We start from the raw sequence: 26,818 nt of genomic DNA, 5'->3' as shown, positions 1-26,818 counted from the left end.
ATATATTTTAATAGTGTATATCTCACAATATATATATATATATATATATATATATATATATATATATATGTATATTAATTATTGTTGTTAATATTATTGCACACACAGCCTATGCATGCGTGCAAATGTCAATGTGTCAATGCCCAGTAACAGTTAGTGCATTGATATTTATGTCATGGTACTGTAGCATAACTGTTAATTTTGCGCTATAGGGGCTTCGGTCATGGCAAAGGAAGAATCATATGCATACTTACATGATCACAACAACCGTCCACTGGATCAAGGCTCGGGGAGCACGTACTTCAGCGGCGGGCTTTCACATCAGTCTCCGGCTGTTTTCCGCAATGAAGGTCGGACACGGTACAATCCCTCAGCAGAATGAAAAATCGAACGGTTCATTCATTAAACACGCGCTGGCAAAGTGAAAGAGTGTCAGGTGCGCAACGATCCGACTGTAAACACACACATCCAGGCAGAAACGATCCAGTGGATCCTGCGGTAGAGGAGACAAGTTCATACTCCACCGAAAACAGGGATCCGGCGCTTCCCGGGACGCATGGCGGGATCTGAGCTCTGAAATCAGACGTCACTTGAGCATAAAGTCAAAGCTCATGGGTCAATGAGATAAGAATATAGAGGAAAGCAAAAGAGAGCAGCGCGAGTGGGTGCCTCCTGACTCAGCAAACGATCGGAGGGACGTGGACACTTGCTGTCCACACCGCACACAGGCTGGTCGTTTTTGTGCTGTGCCTCTGCTGTCTTGTCTGTTCAAACCAATGGCACTTTAAGTCATTAATACGTGATTCGAGAGAGTCTTTGACTGTTATTCCCAACAAATAAAAATGTAGTCTCACTGCAAGCTCAATCAACAGCAAAACCAACTACACAGTCAGATTTTCTCAAGAATATGGCGCTCGCTGATGCAAAACATCGGCTTTGGGCTCCTGGGAGCCTCCTTGGGTACCCTAGCCAAAGTCTAAAGAGCCCACCGCCATGCCAGAGCTGAGATGAGGCAGGGGCTCCTGGGGGCACCCAGAGGCCCTTGGGTGTGAGATAACAATATTTATGTTTTGCCTTCACAAGCACTAGACATGCTGCATGCTGACACCACTGCATGACATGTGTGGGACTCGCAACTAGTACCTCTATATTATGGGCTTTCAAAGGCACTGATCCTCTAATAAAAGGTGGTAATAATAGGCATTAATTGCATGATATAAACAACTAAACATCGATTAGACTCTTTATTTGTGCATTATTTAAGCTGCAGGTTGCTGTTTTCTTTCAGACTGTCTGCCAAGCTAATACAGTATAATTTAATATAATATTACTGTATATACAGATTTATTAATGTTTTTGAAAAAAGTCTCACCGAGGTTGCATTTATTTAATCAAACATGCAGTAAAAAAACAGTAACATTGTGAAATATTATTATAATTTAAAATAACTGTTTTCTATTTTAATATATTTAAATGTTTTTATTTATTCCTGTGATGGTAAAGCTGAATTTTCAGCAGCCATGACTTCATTACTAGTCTTCCGTGTCACATGATCCTTCAGAAATCATTCTAATATGCTGATTTGGTGGGAATATTTTTTATTATCAATGTTGAAAACGTTTTTTGAAAATGTAATAATTTTGTGAATTTCAGGATTTCAGGACTCTTTGATGAATAGAAAGATCAAAAGTACAGTATTTATTCGAAATATTTTTTTTATTATTATTATTATTACAAATGTCTTTACAGCCACATTTGATCAATTTAATAGGTACATCCTTGCTGAATAAAACTATTTTTCTTTAAAAAAAAACTTACTGACCAAAACAATAGTGTGTGTGTGTGTGTGTGTGTGTGTGTGTGTATATACACTGAACAAAATTATAAACGCAACACTTTTGTTTTTGCCCCCATTTTTCATTAGCTGAACTCAAAGATCGAAGACTTTTTCTATGTACACAAAAGGCCTATTTCTCTCAAATATTATTCACAAATCTGTCTAAATCTGCGTTAGTGAGCACTTCTCCTTTGCCGAGATAATCCATCCACCTCACAGGTGTGGCATATCAAGATGCTGATTAGACAGCATGATTATTGCACAGGTGTGCCTTAGGCTGGCCACAATAAAAGGCCACTCTAAAATGTGCAGTTTTACTGTATTGGGGGGTCTGGGGGGGGGTCCGAAAACCAGTCAGTATCTGGTGTGACCACAATTTGCCTCACGCAGTGCAACACATCTCCTTCGCATAGAGTTGGAAAAAAATACATTTGGTTTGTTTGCAGCAATGATTTTCTTTTTAATCCTTTAAAACATCTTTCGTTTGCTGAGGCCCCCTATAGTGAGCCATTGGTGTAGTACAAAGGTGTAATAAATTTAGAGTCGATCTGCTTGAGGCAATGTATTGATGCTGAAAATGCTGTTTAAAAATAGCATTTGACCCAATAACCTAATCTGCAAGAAATAAAAGCTGTTTTGTTGTTTGTCCTCTTCCTCTCAGGTATTATTATAAATGGATTTGCACTCAAACCAATTCTATCCTAACATGCGTAAACAAACTATTACTTCAGTAACTCTGACACTTCTATTTTTATCCAAGTGTTGTGTATATTTTAATTTGCCTTCTTTGCCACAATATGACATCAAAAAGCCTCAGCACCCTTTAGATCCTCCTCTGAGATCACCAAAATAGCATCATCTCTCCTGAGCCGTAGCGAATCAAAGCTCGCATTCCACCTTATTTCCGTCAGTCATGCTGTCCTGATCTACTGAAAGGATTATTTTAATTCTACCATAACAAGCTTTTTATCCATATAACAGGTCTAATATAATCCCGAACGGCCGCACCCATCGTCTAACGCAAAGACAAGCTTGGGATATGAGTATAGAAGTGTTGTTATTTTGTATTACTAGCCCAGTGGGATATACTTCAAATATAGTAGGCCTATTCCCAGCTTCCAGAATTTACTCATTATGCTGCCCTGCATATTTGTTCAATGGAATCCAATACTTGTTTTTTACTAATTTTGGGGTGTTGATTCCAAAAACAGTGGCTGTTTTACTCTGTCCCATCATTTGTTAGCAATTTTACTTTTGACAACTATTTGTAAGGAGAAGTCTTGTTGTCCCCTATTATACTCACCAGAAAAACTGCAATAAAGACATGGTTCCTGTCTTCTTCTGAGCCATTACAACTATGTGTTCCATTTCCCAGGTGATTTTTATACGAATGAATTATTCTGATAATTTTATATTTAAAGGTTAGAATTATATGGAAGCTTGTTTCTGCCACGGGATTAAAAAATAAAACCAAAGTAATTGTGATTTTTTTTATTCTTTAGTTGAGTTTTTTCTTGCAATTCTGAGTTCATCTCATAATTGTTTTCTGAAAAATTCTGTCTTTTCTTCAGAATTGTGAGATATAAATTAACAATTGCAAATTGTGAGATAAAAAGTCTAAATTTCCTTTTTTTTTTCTTTTTTTTTAGAAAAGTTAGAATACTGTACGAACAGCAACAGAAAATTACAGATTTTATGGGGAGAAAACCTTATGGGAAATTCATTAAATGGAGCAATTGAACATATTTCCCCACTCTTTGTCAGATTGTAAGTTAAATTATGCATTTTGATAACACCTTTTTGTCATTAAAACCAAAATATTGACATTTGACTGCTTTTGTTATTTTAAGCAACTGTACGTTTTTTGTTTTGTTTTACCTGATATTAGTCTTAAAATCATTCTGATGGCATATACTTATGTTTCTTGATCACTTTCCCACAAACGTCTGTTCTAGATGAGTGGGTATGAAATTCTGCAAAAAAAAAACAAAAAAACACACACACAAAACTACATTTGCTTTAAAGTGCATTCTAGCTGATTATTATTTGAACAATCATCTTTTCTGGAACAAAAACCACTGCACATGATGGAAATTTTGACATATTTTTGTGCTCAGCATCATCACATTTTTTTGCAAATCAGAAGAATTCTTTTTCAAGATTTAGAACTGTGTTATCGGAGGATTTCTCCTGCCAGTCCTTTTTGGTCTACAGGCTAAAATGAACTATTTCTGTCTATCAACAGGCTGAAATAAATAATAAAACAGGCACTTTTTACTAGCACTGCTGAAAGGTGCATATGCTATTTTAGGGCTGCTTGCTGGGCGTACCATTCAGAACATTTGTTTTAAAAGGGCAGGATGGGTTACTGTAGGTCATCTGACATGCAGAATCTTATTTCTACTCCAATGCACAATCACGTGCCCCTCGTGTACATTCTTGGCCCAGAGATCACAACCACTCTACAGGGAAGTCTAACTTCTAAACACTAGCTATACACATTATTCCTCATTGTGAATGAGAATAACAGTCCATTTAGAGCCATTAAATGACAACAGGCCCTGGTTAAGCAGGATATTACATTACAGTAACTGTACCGTTGAGCTTTGGGACTTTTTTCTAGTTGAGTCCGCAGTGTATAAGGGAAGGCATAAATGGATATCTAGTTTGCACATTAAGTCAAGATGCTTATCAAAGTATGTTCTTGTCCTTTCTTTGTTCCAAGTGTAAGAGATAAACCAGGGTTAAACAAGCATGCACCGTTTGAGAGATTCTGATCTTGTGCAGCTAAATAATCAATAATAATCAATAATTCTGGATCGTTTAATAAATTTCACATACTCAGCACACTGCAGTCAGATATTATCACAACAACTGATTAGGACCTTATTTTATGACAAATTAATAAATACCAATCAAAAAATGTTTTTTAAAGAAATTAATATTTTTATTCAGCAGGAACACATTAAATTGATCAAATGTGGCAGTAAAGACAATTATAATGTAAATCTTTTTAAAATACATGCGTCTTTTGAACTTTCCATTCATCAAATAATCTTGCTCTCATATAATTACACAATTTTGATGGATTTCTCAGCACACAGGAGCCAAACAAATCAAATGATTTATAATCTGAAAAAGAAATATGATGTATGCCACAACTGTCTAATTTCTGGCACTTTGCCATTTACTCTTTCTGCTACGCTTGAAGTTGATGGTCACTGTCTCTCTTCAGAATATTTCATCTATGAAATAATAATCGAATGCCAAGTTAAATGTTTGTGCAAGGATCAACTTGGTATTTCATGGAAATGTATGCAAAAGTAAACATTATTGGAGACATATCAATGTCAATATGAGCTCACTGCTCACTGAAAAATGCAGCATAAGTCGCTTTGAATGAAAGCATCTGCCAAGTGCATGAATGTAAAATGTGACTACTTAAAATAATAATATTATATATTACATATATTTAATTGTTTTAAATAAGTGAACATTTAAATATAAATTATATATATGTATATAAAATTTATCCTTTTTTTAAGAATGCACATTTTAAAGATTTTTTCAGATATTAGGATTTTATTTTTGCAAAACCTAACAAATCGAGCTGAAAGACAGGCATCACTGTGAATCATGGAGATGTAGAGAGATCACTGGCACTGTCACAAAAAAAGGCTATGATATTATTTTGATTCATGATGTCAAATCGTAGTTTTATTCATGCCGACTGACTCTGAAATCATCAATCTTAATATATGCAGTTCCCTTAGGATCCCTGAAGCTCTCGTCTCACTGTTGCTGCAAGACTAAACGTCTTCATCTGCATTCACGTCTGCTTCTCCATCCTCCGACTCCTGTGCTTTTCTCAGTTCTGCCCTGCCCTTCTCAGTCTGATAATAGTCTGATTCAATCCACCCGGGGCAGTTGGACAACGTCACAAAGATGTCTTCGTCTACTTCTGTCACTTTGTGCACTCTCTGCTTTGTGCCTTTGGAATACCACCGTGGAGTAGGGACTTTTTCTGCGGGGTTGGTGGCCTTGTATAACCCCTCACCTTCAGCCAGAGTGATCTTATACTTGTGCTTCGGGCACACAATACAGAGCTTGTTGTTGATTTCCTGTGCATGAAACATTAAACGGGTCAGAGTTCACATGAGAGGTAACAATGAGTGTCAAGTGCATTTATGGATCACTGAATGAGTTCTGCTTCAGCAGAAATGGCTTTACCTCAATATCTCCGGGCTCTAAACTACTGCCGGCATCTGTAAAAAAATAAATAAATAAAAAATAAAAAAGTGTCATTAGCAAACATATGCACTAAGCTGACCCAAGCAAATGCCTTTTTGATTTTGGGCTTTTGCCTCTGGAATTGGACTTGGCAACAGCAATGCTACAGTGCTAAATCTGCTACTTTGTCTCCCTCTAGTGCAGAGAAATAAGCAAAGATGCTTTTCATGCTACTCACGGTAACACTGCAGGTCCATTGCATAGAAAGTTCTTTGATGATATATAATAAGAATTTCTCTTCCATCCAGAGTAACATTCATTCTCTTGGCCTGAACAAGATCTTCTTTCTTGCCGATAAAATACATACGAGGAGGCTTGTTTTCATCCATGGATGTAGTACGGTTTTAATGATGTCTTCTGTGAAAATATAAATATAATGTTTTATGAATATCGTCCACCTAAATGAAGGTGCTTAAGTTACATAAATAATAATAATTCATTACATTTTATATAGCGCTTTTCTAGGCACTCAAAGTGCTTTATATTGTCAGGGGGTATCTCCTCATCCACCACCAGTGTGCAGCATCCACCTGGATGATGCGACGGCAGCCATAGTGCGCCAGAACGCCCACCACACACCAGTTCATTGGTGGAGAGGAGACAGAGTGAAGAAGCCAATCAGTAGATATGGGGATTGTTAGGAGGCCATGATGATCAGAGGCCAATGGGGTGCCGAGGTCACACCTCTACTCTTTTCAAAAGACATCCTGGGATTTTTAATGACCACAGAGACTCAGGACCTCAGTTTAACATCTCATCCGAAGGACGGTGCTTGTTGACTGTATAGTGTCCCCATCACTATACTGGGGCGATAGGACCCAACACAGACCACAGAGTGAGCACCCCCAGCAGGTCTCACTAACACCTCTTCCAGCAGCAACCTAGTTTTCCCAGGAGGTCTCCCATCCAGGTACTGACCAGGCTCAGCCCTGCTTAGCTTCAGTGGGTAACCAGTCTTGGGCTACAGGATGATACGGCTGCCGGCACAAAAATTGTTCTTGTCCTTCAGCTTAAAACTTAGCAGGTGTTTGTTTGAAAGTAAGACATGTTAGTAGGAATTCAAGTTTAAAAATCCCCAAAATTCTGTTATCATTTAGTCACCCTCCAGTTGTTCCATGAATTTCTTTCTTCTGTTGAACACAAAAGAAGCTGTTTTGAAGAATGTGGGTAACCAAACAGTTTCTGGTCCCCATTGACTTCATTGATAGTATTTATTATTTTTCCATACATGGAAGTCAATGGGGACCAGCAACTGTTCGGTTACCCACATTCTTCAAAATATCTATCTTCTTATATGCTAATATAAGAAATATAATCTTCTTTTATGTTCAACCTATATATCAAAGTATTTTGTTTTAATTATGCAAAATATAATATGCTTTCTGATATATACTGTAAAAACGTTGTATACATACATACTGTATAACCTTTATATAAACCTCAAACAGAAGTCATATCATTCATACACTGTAAAAAATGACAGTGAATTTAACGGTAAAAGACTGTAAAAATGCTATAGTAAAATCCTGTTAAATGTTTAACGGTAAATTCCCCTACTATATACAGTGAAAAACTGTATTGGACATTCATTTTACGGTAGTATACCGTTTTTGGAAGTGAAAAAGACCGTATAATTTACAGCGAATAACCGTAAATTGACATTCCCAGAATTCCCTGCGTTACATTTCATATTTGATGTTTTTTTTGTTGAAATAACTATGTTTCTTCTTAGTTTTTTCTTATCAGTTTTGTGCATTAGGGTTGTGTGTTACACCTAATGTTGTTAAATGAATGTTTATTGCATTATTTCAGTTTCATGTGTGTTACCATGATGGTGTTTAGTGTCTGTGTGAATAAAGACACTGTGCACCTTCTATATATGTTATTATTTAAAAGCTGCTTGTGATGGGCTTTGGTTCATCATGTGACTTTCTCATCACCACCTGCATTTGGTGGTTATCAGTGTATTACAAAGGTACAAAACAGATTTCAGTACTTCAATAGGTTGGTATATTAACATTATATCAGTTAATGAAATTACGGTATTTAACTGTAAATTTCAGTTTAAACACCGTAAAATCTAAAACGTTGCTACCGTATTTTTTACAGTAAGATTCCGGCAACCACAGCTGCCGTTTTTTTACCGTACATTTTACGGAATTGTTTTTACAGTGTCCAGTTACCCATTGTCTGTATAAGAGTTTATAGGGAATAAACCAATGAGTTACAAATAGTATAAAATATACAAAATTAAAATGTAATAATAGCCTATATAATTGTATATAAAACAGTATTTTCTATTTTAAAGGAATTACAAATATAATACTAAAAAGTCAATTATGATAAGATCAATCAGCTAGGCCTTCTGTCACGTATCAAATAAGTTTACTAAAGACAAAATGCTCCAGTATTTAACACATGTTTTACACATTTTAAACTTTTAAAATTTGCCTTTTAACTTTACATATCAACATGAATGGACATCGCTGAGCAAATATTTTAAGCAGTGTTACCTTGTCCTGTTCCGGGTCGTTGTGAATCTTGTGAAGCGTGCGTCAAGAATGGTTGAAGTTTGTTCTAGTCTGCAGAGGGTCGCGTTATCTCAAGCCCACCGGCTGCAGCCTTCAGCCCTATCAGCCCCCCAGACCAGGACCCTCTCCGTGCGTTCAACATTATCTTTGTTTAACGTATAAAACTGAACGACCCACCACTAACTGACACATTAATGCATGCGATTTCTCTGATATCAGAAGAAGGAGGTTTTATAAAGTGCCATATGATTGTAATTTGCCCATCTGTCCTTCACAATTGCGCGTGATATCAAAGACGTTTGGTAATCTCATATTATTCCAAAACAATTATTTTTAAATGCATTTTTTACATTCAAAGTCCAACTCGTCAAATAACACTTTATATCTGTTATAATAAACGATAAAGTGTCTAGACTCCTATTATTTAAATTACCACTGAAGGAACCAATCAGAGAGCGACTCTCCCTGCGTCCTCTTCAGCGTCATCTTTGCGCAGCAGTTACGCAGCAGCGCCGTCAAAACAGAAAGTAGCCTGCATACTAAACTAAACTCTTTTCCATGCGCCATTCGTTTATTAATGTGCCAGGTTGTGTCGCATCTATTCTAAACAAAAAGGAACATTGAATCATTACCGGCTAGACGTAAGTGAAATGATTTCATCCTAACCTGTAGCTTAAGAGCAGCTAATGAGTGTTAGCCTGCTATCTTGTCTAGAAATCGGAAATACAGGCATGTTACACATAAGCGAGTACAGTTTCATTAATTAGTATTTCCAACCCACAATTTGTATTTAAACAACTTAAAACGCATTCAAAAGACTTGTAGTTGACATTTCCTGTTGGAAACCCCTCTTAAACCAGTTGGTTTGCAAGTTGTGTCCCAAACTGTCTAACGTTACTGTTGTTTCCTGAAGAAACACTTTCGTTTTTGTTTTTTATCAATTATCATGCGATGTGCTAAAATGACAGTGAAGTAGACAAGTATAAAATGGTAGTTTGAGGTATTTTGCAAATGGCATATGAAATGTTATGTCTTCCTAGAAAGCATAGTTTAACCTCTACAGTTGCATGTGCTTTGCCAGACGCTTTATATTGTTAAAAACTAAATCATAATATTAAACAAAACATTCTCCAAATAATAGTACGTATAAAATGTGTACAAAATTATTTAAACTATAGGCCTTCTTAAGCATTGCAGCAACGCATCTTTAAACACTAAAACTGTTGTTAAAATCTAAAAAATGTAATAATTAAAATTGTACATAAACATACAATTGTATACAAAATAGCTTTTTTCTATTTTAAAAACGGAATAAAATATATTTAATTATATACTTATAAGATGTTTTAATTATCATATATCTAGCAAATAAATCAAACATCTCAAATTATGTACCAGTTTAATTTAGACTTAAGCATTTGTTTGTACTTGGCACATTTATCATTCTATTTTTTTTGTTTTTGTTTTTTTAGAAAAGTAGAGTAAAACCTGTTATATGATAAAAAAAAATATATAATAGGCAGTTACACTTGCATGCATTTTTTACCAGGCTATGTATTTCCAGGTAATGGTATTGCGGGCATGTGGATTTGTCATTTTTCGGCGTTTGGTCCAGAAGCCTCCCCCTGATAATATAGAGTTCCTGCTGATGCAGACGTCCTACGGGGAACATCACTGGACACCACCCAAAGGTGCATCTCACAGCGTCTTATGATGCTTTTCCTGTCTTCAACTCATTTAAATCTCAATTTATTTTTGAACCACATTAGTCCTGCCAATTTAAAAGAATATAATGGCTTATTTTCAACATAATGCTTATTTCTACTCACAGAAAATTGAGTCGTAAAGCATTTATAAACTAAATTTAATAATAAATAAATAGATAAATCACAACCACTGCTGCCACATATACTGGTAGTTAAGTCATATGACCTATCATGAGCAAATCAGTTGAAGACATGAGGCTATCGTCAATTTCTTAGTATCGTTACTGAAAGAATAACATTATCCTCCCCTCATAAGGTCATGTTGACCCTGGAGAGGACGACTTTACCACTGCCTTGAGAGAGACACAGGAGGAAGCGGGTTTAGGTAAAGATCACCTGCGTATGGTCGATGGCTTCCTGCAGAGGTTGCACTATCGGGTCCGAGGAAAGGACAAAGAGGTCCTCTATTGGTTGGCTGAGCTGCGTGACCCAAACGCACAGGTCGTTCTCTCAGATGAACACCAGGATTACCGCTGGGCCAAACTAGAGGAAGCCTGCAAGCTGGCAAAATACCAGGACTTACAGGACACACTTACAGCAGCACAGCGGTATCTAGAGAAACAGGGCAAACAGTAACATTTACACTTGGTTTTGACATTTAGATACTGACAGAGTTGAATGCTTGCACTCATATTTATAAAATTGTTTTAGTTTAAACACTAAAACTGTTGTTAAAATCTAAAAAATGTAATAATTAAAATTGTACATAAACATACAATTGTATACAAAATAGCTTTTTTCTATTTTAAAAACGGAATAAAATATATTTAATTATATACTTATAAGATGTTTTAATTATCATATATCTAGCAAATAAATCAAACATCTCAAATTATGTACCAGTTTAATTTAGACTTAAGCATTTGTTTGTACTTGGCACATTTATCATTCTATTTTTTTTGTTTTTGTTTTTTTAGAAAAGTAGAGTAAAACCTGTTATATGATAAAAAAAATATATAATAGGCAGTTACACTTGCATGCATTTTTTACCAGGCTATGTATTTCCAGGTAATGGTATTGCGGGCATGTGGATTTGTCATTTTTCGGCGTTTGGTCCAGAAGCCTCCCCCTGATAATATAGAGTTCCTGCTGATGCAGACGTCCTACGGGGAACATCACTGGACACCACCCAAAGGTGCATCTCACAGCGTCTTATGATGCTTTTCCTGTCTTCAACTCATTTAAATCTCAATTTATTTTTGAACCACATTAGTCCTGCCAATTTAAAAGAATATAATGGCTTATTTTCAACATAATGCTTATTTCTACTCACAGAAAATTGAGTCGTAAAGCATTTATAAACTAAATTTAATAATAAATAAATAGATAAATCACAACCACTGCTGCCACATATACTGGTAGTTAAGTCATATGACCTATCATGAGCAAATCAGTTGAAGACATGAGGCTATCGTCAATTTCTTAGTATCGTTACTGAAAGAATAACATTATCCTCCCCTCATAAGGTCATGTTGACCCTGGAGAGGACGACTTTACCACTGCCTTGAGAGAGACACAGGAGGAAGCGGGTTTAGGTAAAGATCACCTGCGTATGGTCGATGGCTTCCTGCAGAGGTTGCACTATCGGGTCCGAGGAAAGGACAAAGAGGTCCTCTATTGGTTGGCTGAGCTGCGTGACCCAAACGCACAGGTCGTTCTCTCAGATGAACACCAGGATTACCGCTGGGCCAAACTAGAGGAAGCCTGCAAGCTGGCAAAATACCAGGACTTACAGGACACACTTACAGCAGCACAGCGGTATCTAGAGAAACAGGGCAAACAGTAACATTTACACTTGGTTTTGACATTTAGATACTGACAGAGTTGAATGCTTGCACTCATATTTATAAAATTGTTTTAGGATGTTGAATTAATGACGGTTTAAAGGAGGACCTGATGTGCTGTATGAAATTTGACTGTGGGAATAGACATTTGACTTCCATCCTTTTTGCGTCTCCTTGCTAAGTAGAATTTAATTTGAACTCATAAAAGGTTGCTTCCAAGTAGTTCAAAATGTTAAGACAAATGCACAACCTCTAAATCTCCACCAACAAGTAAAACAAAGCTGCCATTCATTTCAAAGAATGTTCCGGGTTCAATACGAGGTAAGCTGTAAGGACGCCATCTGTGGCATACTGTTAATTATCACGGAAAATCATTTTGAGAAGCCCCACAATAAATAAAAAATACACACTGACATAAATACTTGAAATTGATAGACTACAAGGCTTGTAAGTGGATTATGACACCATTAACATATACAACTCAATTTTTTTCTATACACACACATTATCCAATCTCTTTGTCGTTTTTCCACATATCGACAGTTTTTCAATGTTGCAATATAGCGTCCATCAAAAATAGTTTATAAATTGTATGCAAGTTGTTTTGCTATGAATCCTGTATAATCCAGATTGTACTAAATGATTAACTATAATAAAACCAGTAAATGAGAAACACGGTTTAAGAATCGATGATTGTTTTAGTATTACTTATATTCTATTATAGTTTTTATTAATATTTAGAACAAGCTTTTATTTTTATACTTTTCATTTTAATTTTAGTTAAAGCGCTATGTCATTTTATTCGTTTCTTTTTAAATATTTTCTAAATGGTTTTAATTTATTTTTATTTCAGTTAGTAATTTTACTTAAACTTCAGTTTAAAAATGTCAAAAATATTGTTTAAATTTGTCATCTAATGTTTACATTTTATTTTAGTTTTATTTCAATTAACAAAAATGTTTTTAGTAGTTTTAGTCAACGATAACAACGCCGTCATTAACTGAAAGCACCTCTAAATGTCTTGTCTAATGGTTTAATTGCATTAACTCCTGTACATACACACAAACAAAAATGAATTGTATTGTGATCATACAAGCACAGTCTTAAAATGATCATACTGGACACCCCCATCCCTCCCAAACTCAAATGCTTATGTTTAGAATAGAAATAGGTATCGATTTAGAGTCATTCTTACTGTTCTCCATTCTTCCTTATGTAAATATTTAGAATGATATTCCCTTTAACAACATTACAAGAGAAAGGAAATGCATCGAACTTAAAGCAAATAATGACTTTGGTTGTTTTGATCTGACTCAGGACCACAAATCCTGTCAAAAAATAGCATGTGAAAAACAAAAAATCATTAATGAAACATTAAAAACACACTCATGACACACAAATAATAAAATCCTTCAAGACAAATCCACTGTCGACTAATGTCACAACACTTTTTGAAATGAACTTGTTTGTTTTACTGTGCACAGGGGTGCAATACACCGAGAGTCTCTTGCTGAACGTGTAAAATCCAGTCCGTTTTAATCGATTTTAATCGTCCCTGTTGAGCCCTTTTGGCCCGTAGTCCAAAAGTTTAAGGGAGCGATTGAGCCGGGAACGATAGTTCTATATAGTTCAGTGAGTTCATGATGCTCGGGAGAGTACGAGAGCACCGTTTCCTCACGATCCTCACATCCACACTCCCTTCTGGAGAGGTTTTGTAGGACCAGGAATCAGCATCCGTGTCCTTGGCTGGTTTGTGGGAATAAAGGTGTACCTGAGACCCCATGTGCATAAACGTCTACGCTTCCACCCCCATTAATGAAACCTTAGGGATTCGCGTGCCTCATCGGATGATTGACACATCATATAAAACACATTAAAACACACATGCATGCTCTTGAAAGCTACGGCCCACGACGGCACCGTTGCCAACGCAAAAAAGCATAAGACCGGGGATGAGAGGGCTCACACTGATAAGCGAAATGTCCTCAGCAGTCACTGATCTCAAACCCCGTACTTAAAAAAAAATAAACTCCTAAGATTTCCGGTCAAAATCGGTGAGAAATGGAAACGGTTTGGTACAGCTGCTTGGACACTCATTCGTGATCACTTACCAAGAGTATGTGTACATTTAAAAGCATAACAGTATAATTACCTTCAGCCAAAATTGGTGGATGGAATATTAGGGGCTGAACGTGGGACATCATCATAGTGACTTAAACAGTCTCATCATAGTTTCAGGGTCAGCGAAATGAAGGTGTGCTGGAAGTAGTTTTAATGCTAGTGTTGCTGAGCACTTGAAAGCACCTTCATGTGCCATATAATCTGACACCGTGATTTAATGGCTCAAAAAGCTCAGGTGATTTGGGGGTATGAGCTGCGCATAAGAGGATGTAGTTGTGAAGGTGACCCTGCTGATGTGGATGGCTGGTCAAAATGACGAAATAAAAGAAACAAGTCTATTCATTCTCCATTTTCCCACCCTTAAATACTTCCCTTTCTAAGGAGGATCTTAAGTACATATAGTGGAATCGGTGAAGCCCTATACTGTAAAAACAGTTCTGAAGAAACTGTAACTGGGAAATGAACAAAACATTCATTTGTTGGTGATTTTAGCAGGAGTAACTAGCTCATGGGTGGGTTGAAGGGTTAGTTAGATCAAATTAAAGTTTTATTTATTTACTCACCCTCACATCATTGCAAATCTGTGTGGCTCTCTTGATTAAAACTGGCATACTGCATTCGGTTATGAAACACACAACAATCAGTGGCTTGGAGCATAAATGAGAGCTTTAGTGATATAAGGAAGAACTTAGATTTTGGCCTTTTCCTCTTCTGAAGACATTGTATATTGCAATTTGGACTGTTTTTTTTTTCGCAATTTGGACTTTTTTCTCTGAATTCTAAGTTTACATCTCACAGTCATTCTTTTGTTTCCGCCATATAATAAATGATAAAAAAGGCAACTGCAACTTCTTATCTCACAATTTTTTTTATTCTTGCAAATGACCCTTCGCAAAAACCCGCCCTCCTTAGTTACTGTTGCTATGTCTGACAAGCCATGCCGCTCTGACACTACACATCATGTTCTCACGCAGTGAAAAATACATCGCAGAGAAAAGAGGAAACTGACAACATGCCGACAGACAAGACAGAGCAGGTTATTTCTGGTATGAAAAAGGTCTCAGCTTTCAAAATGTGTCTTTTTTTTTTAAGAAATTCAAACAATAAATACTGTTTTGTGGCTCTTTAATGTGTCGTGACATTAAGCGGTTCTCTTTACTAGTTATAGCATGAAATAAACATGAATGAACATCAGAACGTATTTTATTTCAACCGTGGAAAAACGTCAATACACACAATTTTTCAAGTTTAAGTCCACCTAAGTTAATCTACTCTCCTGTCTGATTTGTTTGTCGGACAAGCTGGTGGATTCGGCGTTATGATTGGTCAGATCGCCTGTCAATCAAGCACTTTGCGAAGGGTCAATTACGAATTTAAATCTCACAACTCAGAATTTTCTTCTCAGAATTCCAAGTTTATATCTCCCAATTCTGACTTTTTTCTCTGATTTGCGAGTTTTTATCTCGAAATTGAGTCTTTTGTTCACATCCCGCAATTCTGACTTTTTTTGTCTATTTTTCTCCCTCTTCTGTACTGTTTTTGCCTACTAAATGGTAGGGGAAGTAGGTGAATTTGGACGCTGGCATTTTTGGTTATTACCTTTTGGAAAAATCAGCTCAAAAATCTCAAAACAGCTTGACAACGGCTGTGTTCCAGTTCACGTTTAGACATGCGCTCTCGAACTTCCCTAAGCACTTACCCTCGGGGGAACCCACGCTGCCATTTTGAAGTGCATTCCACTTCGTCAAGTGGACGAGGGTAGTTTACATGGACATACCCTCGACCCCTCGATTTTGACAGAGGGAGCGAGTCTGCTTCATATGCACACTTCAGGCCGCTCTATAGACCACAATGCAACACGACTATGACATCATCGCAAATCGCGTTTAATTTATCCCCACCCCAAACAACTCTATAATATATAAATTTTTTTTTTTTTTTACATTTATAACAGTCCAAGCATATCTATATACATATAGAATGCTGCACCAAACAAATTCGTAAGGGGAAACATGTAAACAATAAACCAACTCCATAGTGGATTCTAAGTGATCAAGGGCTTAGGACATTCCAATTCAGCCCATTCCAAGGGTTTCGCCACTCATGCAACGTAATCAATGACGTACATCCGAGTAACCGAGACGGAGGGAAGTTAGCAAGTGAAGAGCATAAAAAAAGTGAACTGGATTTCTGGTATGAAAAAGGTCTCAGCTTTCAAAATGTGTCTTTTTTTTTTAAGAAATTCAAACAATAAATACTGTTTTGTGGCTCTTTAATGTGTCGTGACATTAAGCGGTTCTCTTTACTAGTTATAGCATGAAATAAACATGAATGAACATCAGAACGTATTTTATTTCAACCGTGGAAAAACGTCAATACACACAATTTTTCAAGTTTAAGTCCACCTAAGTTAATCTACTCTCCTGTCTGATTTGTTTGTCGGACAAGCTGGTGGATTCGGCGTTATGATTGGTCAGATCGCCTGTCAATCAAGCACTTTGCGAAGGGTCAATTACGAATTTAAATCTCACAACTCAGAATTTTCTTCTCAGAATTCCAAGTTTATATCTCCCAATTCTGACTTTTTTCTCTGATTTGCGAGTTTTTATCTCGAAATTGAGTCTTTTGTTCACATCCCGCAATTCTGACTTTTTTTGTCTATTTTTCTCCCTCTTCTGTACTGTTTTTGCCTACTAAATGGTAGGGGAAGTAGGTGAATTTGGACGCTGGCATTTTTGGTTATTACCTTTTGGAAAAATCAGCTCAAAAATCTCAAAACAGCTTGACAACGGCTGTGTTCCAGTTCACGTTTAGACATGCGCTCTCGAACTTCCCTAAGCACTTACCCTCGGGGGAACCCACGCTGCCATTTTGAAGTGCATTCCACTTCGTCAAGTGGACGAGGGTAGTTTACATGGACATACCCTCGACCCCTCGATTTTGACAGAGGGAGCGAGTCTGCTTCATATGCACACTTCAGGCCGCTCTATAGACCACAATGCAACACGACTATGACATCATCGCAAATCGCGTTTAATTTATCCCCACCCCAAACAACTCTATAATATATAAATTTTTTTTTTTTTTTACATTTATAACAGTCCAAGCATATCTATATACATATAGAATGCTGCACCAAACAAATTCGTAAGGGGAAACATGTAAACAATAAACCAACTCCATAGTGGATTCTAAGTGATCAAGGGCTTAGGACATTCCAATTCAGCCCATTCCAAGGGTTTCGCCACTCATGCAACGTAATCAATGACGTACATCCGAGTAACCGAGACGGAGGGAAGTTAGCAAGTGAAGAGCATAAAAAAAGTGAACTGGAATGTAGCCAAAATTTCTCTAGCAACATGAGGGTGAGTAAATCACAACAGATTTGTATTTTCTGAGGGAACTAGCCTTCAAAAAAGGGTTGCAATTAACAAAACATTTTGAAATGTGCATGTTTAAGGTGGCCTGACAAGCTCTGATTATCCAAAAGCCCTGAGGTTAAGAGGCAGGAGAAGGTGGGATGTGAAACGTTACTAAAAATGACTGGTTTTGTGAACCCATACTGAACTTTACTTATGAACGGGGAGGTGCTGAAAAGGACAGAGATCTTAAGTAATGAGTTTTTTGGAACAGAGTGAAAAACGAAAGCTTTAAGCACAGGAAAAGAGAATTTGAAACATGAGGCTGTCAGGGTAAAGAATAGTGAGAGGGCAAAGGTCAGTGTCACGGAAACGGTGGAAGGAGGTCAAGATTCCTCATTGCCAGAGTCGTCTTCATCGCCAAAACAGTCCCCGGCCATTTCATTGCCAATCCCACTGGCCTCCGCCTCGTCTTCATCATCCTCCTCCTCCTCTATGTCATCGTCATATAGATCGTCATAGAGCAGGTCAGAGCTACTGTCGTGGGAAGGCACTTTGGTCTGGATGCAGTACTCAGCTAGCGTCGTTGGTACTTTAACTCCATCTCGCTCTGCATCTGCCTTAGTGGACATCACCTGCTTCCTGTGCACAATGCAAAGACAGAATAACTTTTGTAGCTTTAAGTATTCATCTATATTTAATTTAGAATGTATTGTTCGATAACTTGCTGAAGGGCACAGGTAAATATGACATTATAACAGGTTTATGTGAAGATTGTTTTAAGTTCACTTAAATTAGAAGCTATTTTAAGTAGTCTAATAAATGTTAAATATTTATAGCTTTGTAATATTGAATGGTTAATCAATGGTTAAATATTAGGGGAAAAACTATTTCATAGAGACATCAGAGTGATACTGGCCTTCAGTCATAAAAAATATGCCATTATACAAATATAAAAAAATATAACGTCTTTATGTTGTTTCTACATTAATTTGAAGATTGAATGTGAAATTATTGCAATGTAAAAGTATTTTTAAAAACTTTAATGTTAGGTGGAATTAATTGCGATTAATTTCAGAAAAAAATTTGCGATTAATTAATTTTTTTAACCGATTGACAGCACTAATATATATACATACTACCAGATTAAAAAAAAAAACTTTTAAAAAATACTTTTTTCAGCAAGGATGCATTAATTTGATCAAAAGTGACAGCGAAGGCATTTTTAATTTTACCAATATGTTCTTGGTGTTCCAAACAAGTCTTGAAAAAAATACATTTATTACTGTTTCCACAAAAATATTAAGCAGCACAAATGTTTTCTACATAATAATAAGAAATGTTTCGTATGCATCAAATATTAGAATGGTTTCTGAAGAAGCATGTGACACTAAAGACTGAAGTAATGGCTGCTGAAAAGTTATTTTAATATATTTCTCAATGTTAAATATTCATTAACACAATAATATTTCTAAATATTGATGTTTTTACTGTATTTTGCTCAAATAAACAAAGCCTTGGTGAGCATAAGATACTTTTTTTGGTTGGAAAAGAATGTCAATAAGGGAAAAGTTCAACATTTTTCACTAATGTTTACTTGCCCAAGGGAAATAAAGACACTCAGAGCAGTATGTCCTGAACTTCAGTGGGATGGTGCAATGGAAGTGTGTTGGGCTCAAATCTGGCCTTAGTCAATGTTTAACCTAGATCTCAGCCAACTTTAGGGGTATAATCCAATTTGGACTTTTCCTGAAGAATATAGAAGTTGTACACAATGCTTGGGTGTGCTGGGCGGTTGCCAGGGTGCTGCTGCTGTAACTAAGGTGTTCTGAGTGGTTGTTGAAACATTGCTATTAGGGCTGTGAATCTTTGGGTAGGCAGCGATTCGATTCACGATTCATAGGTTTTCTGCAAATTCAGAACGATTCAATTCAATTTGATTCGATTCACAATTAAATTAGATTGGATTCGATTCTGCATTATTTAAGTCCATTCACAGGATTATTTAAATGCTTCCCCTAAATTCTTTAAATGTTTAGTCAAGGGGCAAATTACGCAGCAGCCTTTATGGTTAGAGAACTATAGGTTAGAGAAAAAAAACTAAACACTTTTGTGCATTGTTAGATGCTAGTTTAATGATGCTATGGCATGACATGGCATATGTAGAAATTTATGTAAGCCAAGGTTTTAAAAAAGAGCTTTAAAACTATTATGTATAGGCTAACATGTTGTCACACCAGGGGCGTAGCTATCATTTCAGAAGTGACAGAAATGTCAAATACAATAATTTTATGTATGTAGCCTATGTATTATTATTATTATTTTTTTTTACAAAGAATTATTTTCTTATATCTTACTTTGAATTTGCTATAAGAAATCAAATACACTGCTGCAGAATAATCTTTTTTTTCTAATAATTTTTTTTCCTAATGGCAATTTTATGATTGTTTTATATACTACAAACAATTATTCAAATTTTCTGCACAAAATAAGGTAGAAAATATACTATTGTTTCTGTACTGTAATAAATATGTCCATTAGCACTGCATCATTCAAAATTTTTATTTATTTATTGTGTTAACGTTTCAGTTCATTCTGCTTTTTATTCGGCTTAGCTGCAGATATAGCCCGGCACGTCTTAAAGGGGTCATATGATGCGATTTCAAGTTTTCCTTTCTCTTTGGAGTGTTACAAGCTGATTGTGCATAGATAAGATCCCTGAAGTTGCAAAGACTAAAGTCTCAAAACCAAAGAGATATTTTTTATCAAAGTTAAGACTCTGCCACGCCCCCCTAAAACGGCTCGTTCTAACATGCCCCCATATATCTACCTCACTATGTGAAAATATTAGCATAATGCCGCCCAAATGTTCATGCAAACAAAGAAAGCGTGGTTTCAGTAACCGCAGTTAGTGTTGAAGCAGCCATGTCAGGGAGACGCTGTGTGTTTCTAGGTGAAAGCAAAAGCACTTTATTTGGCCTTTAAAAAAGCATCATATGACCCCTTTAAGTTCTATGAGTGCGAGATAACTTTTCTTTCAGTGCAAACACTTCTTTATTTCATTTTAATAAAATAAAATGCTATAGTAGTCTAATACTGTAGCACAAACAGTGCAGGACAGATTAGTTAGCTAGCATCATTAAAAATATATTAATCATTTATTATATGCATCTGTACTTTATATGTTGTGAGGTGAATCAAATACAAATATTGACAATTCTTGTTAATATTAAAAAGTCAAAGAGCAGGAGAAAAAGTTTCAGACAGACCCTTAAACTTAATGTAATCTGATATAAAAAGCAGAGTATGTGTTTTCATGGAAGTCATTTAAATGATGAAGTGGTCGTACCTTATAATCTCTGCGTATTCCTTGTCCTTGCCTTTGCTGTCCCTCCACTTGCGAAACATGACCGAGGCATCCACGTTTGCAGGAGAAAAGGTGTTGGGTTCATTCAGCAGTGAGATCACACTCAGCAGGATTGTTCTACAGACAAACACACACGTTACTCTGCCGTTCAATGGTTTGGGGTCTTTAAGATTTTTGAAATGTTTTGAAAGAATTCTCTTACGCTAAAAGGGCTGCAATATTTGATCAAAAATACAGTAAAATTGTGAAATATTATTTACAATTTAAAATAAGTGTTCTCTGTTTTATACATTTAAAAATGTAATTTATTCCTGTGATGCAAAGCTGAATTTTCTGCATCACTACTCTAGTCCTCAGTGTCACATGCTCCTTCAGAAATCACTCTAATATGCTGATCAACACTGAAAACATTTGTGCGGATTAATATTTTCGTGGAAACGTTTACAGAAAGTTTAAAAGAACAGCCTTTAGCCTATTTGAGTGAAATTCTGGGTATTTCCACCAGAATACCTGACATTCTGTGTGGGGTTCCATCGCTCTGAGGGCAGCTCTCCGCTCTGAGGGTCATCCACAGGAGGATGGAGGATGGAAATACACACGTCGCCATTCTAGGGTAGAGAAATGTACATTAAGCAACAATGGCAGCATTGTTATGATTACTAATGTAAGTTTTAAGCTGTTGTAATCCGTTTGGTGGCTCAGTAAACATGCATTAAACAGGCATACACAAGCATTTTCACCTCATAGATGTTTGGATGCCACATCTTGGTGAGGAATCGGAAGGTCGGAGGAGAGTAGGGGTAGTCAATAGGAAATTTTATATGGGCCTGGGGAAAGAGACAGAGTGAAACACTGAGCATTATTAGCTCGCATATGAGCCGTATTATAGCTGGTAAATGAACCGTTATAAATCAGTCCCAAAATGGAAAGGACACATTAGACTAAAAGTAAAACGTTTCATATAAACATAATCCTCATGAATCTCAACATCATGTACTCTTCATCAGGTTTCTGATGTGGTGCCAAAAGTGCGCTTGAGACAACAGTGCAATTCAACTAAACACTGCGGTGCTGTGTTAAATGCTGCACTCTCTTCCGTGCAGTGCTGATAGTACTATTTTGTGCTGAGTGTTGTGATTGTGGTTATTATAACAATAGTGATTCTGAAAGTGATTGTGGCTTTGAGTTTAGTTATAACAACTGCAATGATTGTGAGAGCAGTTATAGGTTATGTGGCTATGGCCATGAGTACAGTTTTAAAGGAATAGTTCAGCCGAAAATGAAAATTCTGTCATTAATTACTAACTCTCATGTTGTTACAATCCCATCTTTGAAAAAATCCGACTCAAAAGAATGATTTGTTCATTTAGAAGTTGTTCACACACCAAATAGAGCTATGGCAGATGTCACTATTTGTAGTGAATAACAGTGGTCATTTAAATGTCAGTCTTTTCCTTTCAAGGTTATGACTTGGAATATAGTGCATAAGTCATAAAAAGCAGTTTTATGATACTTTTTACGATGCTTTTGCATCTCTTTTGAAACTTGAAACCTCCAGAGAGAAACCTCTAGTCACATTCTTCCCTCCTTTTGTGTTCCGCATGATATAAAGATGTCCAACGGGTATGGAATGACATGAGAGTAAATAATGAGATAATTGTCATTTTTGCTTTAAACATGAGTGCAGTGCTACTCTAACCGTATCTTCTCTGCGAGTGGAAATCCTGCTACTCACCACTGCTGTTGACTGCTGATTATGTGTCTGACTACACGAACTGGCTAGTGCACAAGTCAGACCGCAGCGTGACTGTGACAGTGTGAATCAAGATATGAGTCTCAGTCAAAGCATTTAGTGTTAGGAAGCTAAAACCTGATCTAATCTAACTTCCTCCATTTGTGATCATTAGAAATGAACGGGAACAAATGACACAGCTCTCTGAAGCTCTAAAAACTGGAATTTTCACAGGATATATAAAAAATAAGAAAATACTAATTACTAAAATACAATATCTATATCCATGCAATTTCTTGCTGAAGCCTGATAGCTGCAAATTTTAAATACTTTGTCTGATGGGTGGAACCCAAGCCTGTATTTACAAAGATACCATAATCTTCCTCAAAACATGCCGTATTACATATATCAGCCAGACTATGCTGTTGGGATCTAGTTGCTCAGTTATATGTTTTAGAAGACAAAAAGTGATGTTATGCTTTATGAGGTACTATGAAGTTACTTGCTATTAATTCCATGAAGACTTAAAAGTGAAAAGTGTAATTTCTGAGTACTTAAAAATATTGAATGTTTTACTGTTTGCACCAAAATGTAATCCTTCTCCAAAACTCATGGGGGAATCAACTAATAAATTACTCTTATATTTAAGGAAAAGTTCACCCAAATTAGAATTTACTCGCCCTCAGAACATCCAAGATGTAGATTTAGAGGCAGCAATATTATGGAAAGAGGACTTGTTAGCCGGAGGCAATTGTTTGAAGTTAAAAAGGCCTTAATGATGGATTTTTTTTTTCTTACAAGCATGCAGCTTTTCACTTCACAATGAAGTGGAGTCATGTGGATTATTGTGTGTTTCTATCAGCTGTTTGAACTCTAATTCTGATGGCACCCATTCACTGCAGACGATCCATTGCTGAGCAAGTGATGGTAAATTTCTCTAAATCTGTTCCCATGAAGAAACAAACTCATCTACATATTGGAAAACCTGGGGGTGACTAAATTTTCAGCAAATTTAAATTTTTGGGTGAATTATTAAGCTGGGACAGAAGAATGAATTTTAACATAACAAAAATGGCATTTTTATATATGAATCAGCCATACTGAATTTAGCTACCTTAAATTCATAAATAAAAGCTTCACCAAAGACTGTGACCTGTGGCATATTATGATACAATAATATACCTATGAAGGAATGCTGAGGATTTTTTTTTGTGTGGTAAATTTGAGGACTGCGTCACTGAAAGTACTGACTATTGCATTTGATAATACGCCACTGAGAATACGTGACTACAGGGAATAAGGTTAAAACGCACTGTCCTTCTCTTTTTAGCTCTCATATCGAGATGTCATTAATATCTGTCCAGGCTAAAAATAGAGCTCTAGAGTATAAGGAACGCACCACCCGGGGAAAGAAGAACTTGAGAGTGCAAAACATGGGAGAACAAGTATGTGAGGTATACTTCAGAGTTAAATATTATCATTCAGACTTGAATTGCTTTGTCTGACTCACAACAACCTAGTCAATTGGTAAGCATTCAAGAACATCATTTAAATCCACACAAGGCTTACCTTAAAGTAGCCCCCTTCATAAAGTGTGTTTGGAGGGCCAAAGATGGCCACCTCCCAGTTGTAGAGGTCCGACTCCTCCACCAGAGTGATGCGGAAACCTTCCACTGGCTCCTCTTGCAGGGATTTCAGTTCCAGCATCAGAGCTTTCTGAGAGCTCGGCATCTGCTGGTGTGCCATGACAGTCCTGATCTTTCAGCCTTACTGTGGATTCAATGAAAACAAGTTTCGTTTTTTTCAGAGAATAATATATATATATAATTATTTTTTTTTAATATATATATATATATATACAGTATATATTTTGACAATCCCATTGTGACAACAATTTCTTTCTTTTTTTTGTTCTAAATATATAGCTGCTGTACTCATTATTAATACATATGAGTATTACATGTGGTATTACCACTAAAAAGCTAAAAAGTATTAAAAATATTATCTCTATCTATCTATACATACAGTGGGTACGGAAAGTATTCAGACCCCCTTAAATTTTTCACTCTTTGTTATATTGCAGCCATTTGCTACAATAATTTAAGTTAATTTTGTTTCCTCATTAATGTACACACAGCACCCCATATTGACAGAAAAACACAGAATTGTTGACATTTTTGCAGATTTATTAAAAAAGAAAAACTGAAATATCACATGGTCCTAAGTATTCAGACCCTTTGCTGTGACACTCATATATTTAACTCAGGTGCTGTCCATTTCTTCTGATCATCCTTGAGATGGTTCTACACCTTAATTTGAGTCCAGCTGTGTTTGATTATACTGATTGGACTTGATTAGAAAAGCCACACACCTGTCTATATAAGACATAATTGCAAAATGAAAGAAAAAACACATAAAAATGCAGTACAAATGTATAACTAGGTTTGTATGCAAAAGCTATACAACATTTTAATAAATAAAAACATGTTCATACACAAATTCATACCTGTGCTGCTCCCCAGGAAATGTAATGTTTGGGTGCCTTAAAGTTCCAGATTCATGTAAATATTAATACGTTTCTGATATTTATTTATTCCTTGGGGCCCAGAAGGGACTGTTAACCTTATTTTTCCTTTGTTATTTCTCGAATCCTGTTGCTTTTCCTGTTAGGCGTGAAGTTATCCAATCTTCAAGCAGATGTTAAGACAAATAAATCTATTTATCACCCTTCTAATCAATAAAAAAAATACATAAGCCGTTTGTTCTGTATCTGCTGCTGCCCGCAATGGAGGTGAAGGCGATGGGTTGGTTGGGAGTTGTCCTCGTGTACTGCCCTAACGTCTAAAAAAAAAACTCTACAGCATGCAAATAAGTCTCTAATTTCGCTTTATATGATGCAGAATATGTTTGTCAAACCCTGCGGGTCGCTGTCATTACGCCGTTTCGTTGCGCGTCTTCGGCCGCACAGCTGATCAGCTGCTTGTTTACATTTGTTCTGCTGCGAGGCTATAACGCACCGTTTGCGCAAAGAATTACACTGCCAGCTCTGCTTTATCCGTCCAGACCGACTCGACAGCGAATTAACGAAAAGGTATGGGTGTTATGGAAGTGGGGTATGGAGATTAATGGGAGCGCAGGAGAGCTATATGAACGCATTCGACAGGTGATGATTTCTTTCGCTGTTTCTCAATCGCTCTGTTGATGCTTCCGGTTATCACAGTGCGTGCCTGTAGACGTCTGTACGCCAGTGCGTCATGACGCAGGGCACTCGACTGTAAATACTTGTCACTCATGGAAATCTATACACAACGTGTGTGTTATTACATAGGTAGTACCTATTACATACAGACAATATTATATTACAATTATTTAAATATGCTTTTTATATGAAAATATTTTAGTAAGCAAATACGTAATTTATATTACACGTAATAAGAATATATCCTCAACAAAAAAGAAACTTGGGCAAAATAAAAAAAAGTAAATACTAATTAAAATTAAGATAATAAACAATAATAAAAAAGATTACAATTGAAAGCATAAATAAAATTATTTTCCCTAAGGACAAACCCTCCTATGTTGGCCTGTATATCCTTATATCCTTTAATGTCAAAATCAGCTGCTTTGCATAATGTTTTTGTCTATATATATTTACATTTACATTTAGTCATTTAGCAGACACTTTTATCCAAAGCGGCTTACAAATGAGGACAATGGAATCAATCAAAATCAACAAAAGAGCAATAATATGCAAGTGCTATGACAAGTCTCAGTTAGCCTAACGCAGTACACGTAGCAAGGATTTTTTCCCTAATTATATAGTAAAAAAAAACAAATAGAAAAAGAACAGAGAAAGCTAGAATTTTAGAGGCTTTTTTAAAAGAAAACCATTAGAAAAAAGTGCACGTCTTAAAGGAAGGAAAACAAAACAAATAGGCCTAGATAAAATAGAATTAGAACTTAATTATATACTTAGTACTTAGAAGTAGAACTTAGAATATATATATATATATATATATATATATATATAT

The 26,818-nt window shown here is 36.2% G+C and overlaps 5 protein-coding genes across 8 annotated transcripts in view; 2 read left to right on the top strand and 3 right to left on the bottom strand.

Annotated features, from left to right (window-relative positions):
- LOC107600882 (rho-related BTB domain-containing protein 3) overlaps window positions 1-723 on the bottom strand; it is a 17,152-nt gene extending 16,429 nt beyond the window's left edge. The window contains exon 1 of the mRNA XM_016292860.1: window positions 255-723. Coding sequence (XP_016148346.1) covers window positions 255-256 — 2 coding nt within the window. The 5' untranslated portion in view covers window positions 257-723. The remainder of the gene's footprint in view (window positions 1-254) is intronic.
- A 4,743-nt stretch (window positions 724-5,466) lies between these two features.
- LOC107600903 (Rieske domain-containing protein-like) lies at window positions 5,467-8,838 on the bottom strand. 3 transcript variants are annotated; one of them, XM_016292878.1, is made up of 4 exons: window positions 8,641-8,838; window positions 6,306-6,484; window positions 6,068-6,102; window positions 5,467-5,958 (listed from the first exon to the last, which is right to left on the bottom strand). In XM_016292878.1, the coding sequence occupies exons 2-4, from the start codon at window positions 6,454-6,456 to the stop codon at window positions 5,647-5,649; spliced, it is 498 nt and encodes a 165-aa protein (XP_016148364.1). In that variant the 5' UTR covers window positions 6,457-6,484; window positions 8,641-8,838; the 3' UTR covers window positions 5,467-5,646. The 3 variants fall into 3 exon arrangements, with proteins under 3 accessions (XP_016148364.1, XP_016148366.1, XP_016148365.1); XM_016292880.1 differs by lacking the exon at window positions 8,641-8,838 and adding an exon at window positions 7,229-7,259; XM_016292879.1 differs by lacking the exon at window positions 8,641-8,838 and adding an exon at window positions 6,571-6,596.
- Window positions 8,839-8,875: 37 nt separating this feature from the next.
- On the top strand, window positions 8,876-11,058 carry LOC107600925 (bis(5'-nucleosyl)-tetraphosphatase [asymmetrical]-like). Of its 2 annotated transcripts, XM_016292914.1 has the most exons (4): window positions 8,876-8,886; window positions 9,155-9,299; window positions 10,223-10,349; window positions 10,681-11,058. In XM_016292914.1, exons 3-4 carry the CDS (start codon window positions 10,226-10,228, stop codon window positions 10,998-11,000), a joined length of 444 nt encoding a protein of 147 aa, XP_016148400.1. In that variant the 5' UTR covers window positions 8,876-8,886; window positions 9,155-9,299; window positions 10,223-10,225; the 3' UTR covers window positions 11,001-11,058. The 2 variants fall into 2 exon arrangements, with proteins under 2 accessions (XP_016148400.1, XP_016148399.1); XM_016292913.1 differs by lacking the exon at window positions 8,876-8,886 and having other exon boundaries at window positions 9,126-9,299.
- Window positions 11,059-11,430: 372 nt separating this feature from the next.
- LOC107600926 (bis(5'-nucleosyl)-tetraphosphatase [asymmetrical]-like) lies at window positions 11,431-12,621 on the top strand. The gene is made up of 2 exons (XM_016292915.1): window positions 11,431-11,559; window positions 11,891-12,621. Exons 1-2 carry the CDS (start codon window positions 11,436-11,438, stop codon window positions 12,208-12,210), a joined length of 444 nt encoding a protein of 147 aa, XP_016148401.1. The 5' UTR covers window positions 11,431-11,435; the 3' UTR covers window positions 12,211-12,621.
- A 4,989-nt stretch (window positions 12,622-17,610) lies between these two features.
- Window positions 17,611-26,018, bottom strand: ube2r2 (ubiquitin-conjugating enzyme E2R 2). Its single transcript, XM_016292912.1, has 6 exons — window positions 25,294-26,018; window positions 24,357-24,557; window positions 21,796-21,882; window positions 21,566-21,663; window positions 21,038-21,172; window positions 17,611-18,330 (listed from the first exon to the last, which is right to left on the bottom strand). Exons 2-6 carry the CDS (start codon window positions 24,531-24,533, stop codon window positions 18,075-18,077), a joined length of 753 nt encoding a protein of 250 aa, XP_016148398.1. The 5' UTR covers window positions 24,534-24,557; window positions 25,294-26,018; the 3' UTR covers window positions 17,611-18,074.
- Window positions 26,019-26,818: the final 800 nt, after the last annotated feature.

This window comes from Sinocyclocheilus grahami, unplaced genomic scaffold, assembly GCF_001515645.1.
Source record: "Sinocyclocheilus grahami isolate Dianchi unplaced genomic scaffold, SAMN03320097.WGS_v1.1 scaffold294.1, whole genome shotgun sequence".
Lineage (NCBI taxonomy): Eukaryota > Metazoa > Chordata > Actinopteri > Cypriniformes > Cyprinidae > Sinocyclocheilus > Sinocyclocheilus grahami.
The sequence above is the reverse complement of the archived record's forward strand: the minus strand, read 5'-3'. Positions and strand labels throughout refer to the sequence as shown.